The 6,000-nt window shown below is 36.7% G+C and overlaps 1 protein-coding gene across 4 annotated transcripts in view; it reads left to right on the forward strand.

The window, feature by feature from the left end:
- The window catches only part of CTNNA2 (catenin alpha 2), a 1,214,276-nt gene extending 1,211,549 nt beyond the window's left edge, over positions 1 to 2,727 (forward strand). For all 4 annotated transcript variants that reach the window (XM_066377864.1, XM_066377865.1, XM_066377862.1 and 1 more), the window contains one exon: positions 1,554 to 2,727. In XM_066377864.1, coding sequence (XP_066233961.1) covers positions 1,554 to 1,841 — 288 coding nt within the window. In that variant the 3' untranslated portion in view covers positions 1,842 to 2,727. The remainder of the gene's footprint in view (positions 1 to 1,553) is intronic.
- The last annotated feature ends 3,273 nt before the right edge of the window (positions 2,728 to 6,000 follow it).

Genomic DNA, 6,000 nt, shown 5'->3' on the forward strand with positions numbered 1-6,000 from the left:
CTTGGATTCCTCATCTAATGGCAATGGGTATATTTCCTTAGTCAATATTGAAAGAAGTTTGATAAACAAACTGTATTTAACCCTTTGAGTAGTATGAATGTTCCTGTACGTCCTCGTGCCTCCTGATTATCCGGAGTATGATTGCTTTATTTTAAAAATGTGTTAGGCAACATTTTAAAAAGCAAATGTATGTTCTTCTTGTTTCCATAAATTGTTTATCAAACACATGATTTTAAGTTAATAAAACTGTAACTGGAACTAATTTTATTTTTTGTTAAAAAAAAACCCAAAACTCACTCTCAGGGGTTAGCAAGCATGAAAAAAAACTATTACTCAAAGGGTTAAGCATCCCTGAGGCTGGAGCAGCATGTCCCTTCACCAGGTTACATTAAAATTCTGGCCGAAAGGGAGTCTGGGAAATGCAGTTTTGTTCTTTTCCAGCATCTGTGGTTTAGGAAGGAAAGGAAATAGAAGGTTGAAACACACTGAATGGTCTCGTATTCAGTATGTACCACACTGTCTAACTAGTTAAAAGCGGAGAAAAGATAACCTAAGAAAAAGTCCCTGGCCTGAGAGGCTGGGAATGAGCTCCTAAACATACTGTGCTCATGTTGTGACTTTTCATAGCCTTTTTGAAATTATCCTGCCCAACAATATGACAGTATGATATAGTAATCCATTCTGTAAGGACTTTATCACCTAAGCTGTGGAAAACTGTGGAAGTTCCTAGACCTCTGCATCCACCTGTCCTCTCACCATAAAATGACAAGGACAGTTGCCACTTCATAGATTGTTGTGAGAGTTAAATGGGGAAATTCAGAGTGCTGACAGTAATGTTTGGCACATAATGCTAATCAATATTTCATTAACACATGGACATGGGGGTCTCACTGAATGCTCTCTGACCTACAACAACAGCCTGGCACAGTTATTGACATTTTTATGGGAGGCATATTTGAGACCTGGGAATAGTCAAATGGATTTTCAAGCTTAATAAACATTTGAGAAAAAGTCTGGAAACCTATGGGTGTTCCTCAGTTTAGTTGCCTTTGTCCCTACCAGTCCTAAACTCAGGATGTAGAAATAATAGAGATATATTTCCCCTGGGGTGGGGGAGCAGCAGGGCATACGATTACAATGTGATTCCTCATACCTTTTCATTCTTCAGTGCCTTCCAAATGCTTTTTAAACATTTAAGTAATTGTGACCATTACCAATCAGCCTAATGTAATAACATGAGAGAGACTGTTTTGAAAACTTGTTAACATTGGAATTCTTTCATGCTCAAAAGGGCTTTACCTCAGAGATATCAGGACTTTAATAAAACTATGCATCATAGATATCCTCATTTTTTTCTTGTTGTTTTTATTTTGGGAGTAGGGATGGGAAAAGATAGATGACTGCTTTATAATCTATTCACCTTATCATGTAGTAATTTGCTTCTTTGGACAGTATTGTATACTTGCACAAGCAAAGCTTTGTTTTAACTGTGAAATTGCACCACCAGCTTGTGATTGTTGTGCCTTAACTAACCCAGGTGTATCTCACTCTAGCTGGACAGTGCTACATCGCTCATCCAGGCAGCTAAAAACCTGATGAATGCTGTTGTCCTCACGGTAAAAGCATCCTATGTGGCCTCGACCAAATACCAGAAGGTCTATGGGACAGCAGCTGTCAACTCGCCGGTTGTGTCTTGGAAGATGAAGGCTCCAGAGAAGAAGCCCCTTGTGAAGAGAGAAAAGCCTGAAGAATTCCAGACGCGAGTTAGACGAGGTTCTCAGAAGAAACACATTTCGCCTGTACAGGCCTTAAGTGAATTCAAAGCAATGGATTCCTTCTAGGATGATAGGCTTTACTAAGAAAGCTTTTTCTTTATTTTTTTTCCTTTTGTTTTTAAATCAATTTTTTATATGCATACCTGCCAACTCGTATGCCTCTGGCATGGGGAAATTATGGGAGCAGTCTGCATGTAAGATGAGATACGATCAATACTACTGATCCATCTGTAAGCCTGGAGAGGGGACAGGCAAGTCCTGTCCTGAGGTGGCACAGAGCTGTTCTTTGCAACATTCTCACAAAATTTGGTGAAGAATTCATACTGCAATGTTTCCGGGAGTGGGAGGGATGGGGAAAATAAACTTAACTCTAAAAGAGCAAATTCTAATGCATGCAAGAATCATGAGGTTGGCAGGTATATTAAGTGAAAAATCTGGAAGTGTAATGGTAGAACATAAAGCTTGTATTGCTTCTGTTTCAGTGCAAAAATGTACTCGCCAATACGCTCAGTGTGTGGCCCAGAGAACTGAACAACTTAACTTTGAAGTCACGTCCATGACATGTGGCTTTTTTATTAAGGGAAAGCTAACTCCTCCAGCCTAAAATGCTTCTTCTAATCTGTATTCTGTTCTTTCTCTTCTAGTAGTGCCATGCCTAGTGCTCATGCTATCAATTCTTCCCCTGTATGGAAAGCAACAAACATTTATTTGAGACAATTATCTTTCTGGGGGCACTGGAAGCACAATGTAGTAACCAATCATGCTTTTACTTTATTTCTTTTATTTGAACTATGATTTCGCTAGAAATAGGAGGCCCAGTGGTGGATTGTTAGAGGAGTGGACACGGACGATGTGTGAAGGTTTAGAGGCAAACCCATAGGTGTAGCTTGGAGTGCTGGTATCTACTATGCCATTGTATCCACTAACTCAAAATAAACACATTTAATCTTGATATCTGAAGAATGTTTTCTTTCTTTAAATGCATACTGAATAAAAAGAGCAGAACAACATCTTGAAAAGTGGTGAAAATGTTTGTTTTTTAAAATTGGGAGTAAAATAGGTAATATGTAAAGAAGTCTGAGTCACTCTTAGTGTTCAGGAATTTCTTCTGTATTATATATATATTTTCCATTTGTTTTTATTTGCTTTCAAACTGAATTGAAAATGATAATGTCATGTGTTGTATATATTTTGTAGCCATGTTCAGCCCTGGGCTAAATTTAAGGAAACTTAATGGGTTCTCAGAGAAAAACTGAATCCAATATTTTTCCATTAATTTCAATATATTTTTCATTTCAATATTGTTTTTATCTAAGTTGTAAAAACAGGGCTTCTGTGTCATTACTACGAAGTAATGAGTCTTATAGTTATGGTCTGAGATGTGAGAAGGGGACCCCAAATATTTATCTGAGTGCCTCCAAATCTTCCCATTTAAATTATCCTTACAGGATAGCAAGTTACACTGTCTCCAGAAGATTTATGACAAAATATGTGCTTCTTACCAATATGATCACACATTGGGACTATGCTGTTAGCTTAGGTAAAGGTCTCAAAGAGAAGAGACTAAGGACTTATGGAAGTAGAGAAACATAGTCCAAAATCTTATTTAGACATGGTTCTGCTCAAACCACTGCTAACCAACAATGGGTAGTGAAAATGCCACCCAGGCTGAGAAGCCACAATAAAAGCTAGAGGCTGATTTTTAACACTAATCACTATTTCCACTGCCCTGCCCCTTAATGTGTGTAAAGCTATTAAAGGGCATATATGATAAGCACACAGCTAATATTATATTCAGTGGTGAAAAGCTTTTCTTATAAGGTCAGGATGACTAATCTAGCTACTTTTACACAACATAGTATTGGAAGTCATAACCAGAGAAATTAGTCAAGAAAAAAAAAAGCCAACCAAATTAGACAGCAAGAAATAAAACTGTCACTATTTCCACATGACATGATATGTAGAAAACTCTACCAAAAAACTTCGAGGACTAAAATTCAGTAATGTTGCAGTATATAAAATCGATATACAAAAATAATCTATTTCTCTACATTACTAATGAACTATAGAAAAAAGAAATTAGGAAAATAATCTTATCTGCAATGTCATCAAAAAGAATAAAATACCTAGGAATAAATTTAAGTGAGATAAATAACTGAAAACTATAAGACACTGATGAAAAAGATTGAAGATCCAAATATAAATGGAAAGATATTACATGCTTATTGATTGGAAGACTTAATAAATTGTTAAATGATCCATGCTACCCAAAACAATCTACATGTTCAATACAATCACTGTCAAATTTTCCAATGTAATTTTTTACAGAGATAGAACAAACAAACAATCCTAAAATTTGTATGAAACCACAGAGGACCTTGCATAGCCAAATCAGTCTTAAAAAGAACAAAGCTGGAGACATCACACTCCCTGATTTCAAACTACTATATTACAAAGCTACAGTAATTAGTACGGTATTGGCATAGAAACAGACACATAGATTAATGGTCCAGAAATAAACCTACACATATATGATCATTTTATGACAAAGGAGCCAAGAATATACAATGGGTAAAGGACAGCCCTTTTTTTTTTAATTCAGTGAGAGGAGGGGAGGCAGAGATAGACTCTTGCATGTTCCCTGACCAGGATCCACCTGTAAAGCCCACTAGGGAGCGATGTTCTGCCCATCTGGGGCATTGCTCCATTGCTCAGCAACCAAGCTCTTCTTAGCACCTGAGGTGGAGGCCATAGAACCATTCTCAATGCCCGGGGCCAACTCACTCCAATTGAACTATGGCTGCAGGAGAGGAAGAGAGAGACAGAAAGAGAAGCAAGAGGGAGAGGGGTGGAGAAGCAGATGGCGTTTCTCCTGTGTGCTCTGACTGGGAATTGAATCCGGGACATCCACACGCAAGGCCAACACTCTACCACTGAACCAACCATCTAGGGCCTAGAACATTCTTTAATAAATACTATGGGGAAAACTAGACAGTTACATGCAAAAGAATGAAACTGAACGACCTTACACTGTACACAAAAATTAACTAAAAATGAATTAAAGACTTGGATGTGAGACCTGAAACCATAAAACTTCTAGAAAAAAAAGGCAGCAAGCTCCTTATTGTCATTCTTGGTGATGACTTTTTAAGTCTGCAAGGTAACAAAACAAAAAAAAGGAAGGGTAACAAACACAATTGAGACTACATCAAGGTAAAATGCTTATGCACAGCAAAGAAGAAAAAATGGAAGAACAACCAAAGAAATGGGAGAAAACATCTGCAATCTTATGTTGAGGTATGTTCCCTCTCTACCGCTTTGTTGAAAGTTTTTATCATAAATGTATGTTGAATTTTGATATGCTTTTTTGTAGGTATTTTTGCATTCTCATCAAATTTGTTGATTGATAACTTTTATTTAGAATATAATTATAATTTACTCATTTCCCAATCCCACTTCTTCCATTTATCTATACCTAATACTTTAGTTTCCAGTATGTTCTGACTTCTCTAGTCCTACACAGTAGTTATTTCTCTATCCCATTCATTTGGCACATTATGATTTATTGGCATACCTATAAAATAATATGTAGAGATGAATCACCAAGCAAAAATAAATATTAATAAATATTGGAATTTTATAAATTGTAATCTATAAATTTTCTGGCAATAGATCCTAAGTCATTAGATTTTTATTGCTGTGCCTTTCCATATTAACTAAAACAAAGAGGTCAGTAATTACTTCTCAATTAAAGATTATGGCATTCTTAAAGGTAATGAAAGGAAGCCAATTAGCTACAAAAGGCTGTTGTTAATAACAATTTTAAATAATACTAGTGCTGAGGAGTGTCATAGGAAGACAGTGAACTAGGAAGCTCCACACCCTTGTTTCCCCATGGAAACACAAAACAAACAACATATTGACCAAATTAGCTTTGTGGAAATTCTAGAAATCAGTTAAGCATATGCAGCAGCCAAGTAAATGGCAAAAAAAAAAAAAAAAAAATCAGTATGGAAGAAAATTTGGGGTGTTTTTGCTTGCCAATGTCCTGCCCCTTCTCTGGCATAGCATGGACAGAGGAAGTTGTCCAATTTCTCATTCTTCCCATGTATTGAAGGAAAAGAGTGGAAGTAGTTTTCATTGTCCTGACCTTTCTGGGGATACCCAAGGGACTACTTTCTATCTTGCTTAATGTGGAGCACTAAGCAAGAGATGGTGGCATAGT

Source organism: Saccopteryx leptura, chromosome 3 (genome assembly GCF_036850995.1).
Source record: "Saccopteryx leptura isolate mSacLep1 chromosome 3, mSacLep1_pri_phased_curated, whole genome shotgun sequence".
Taxonomy (NCBI): Eukaryota; Metazoa; Chordata; class Mammalia; order Chiroptera; family Emballonuridae; genus Saccopteryx; species Saccopteryx leptura.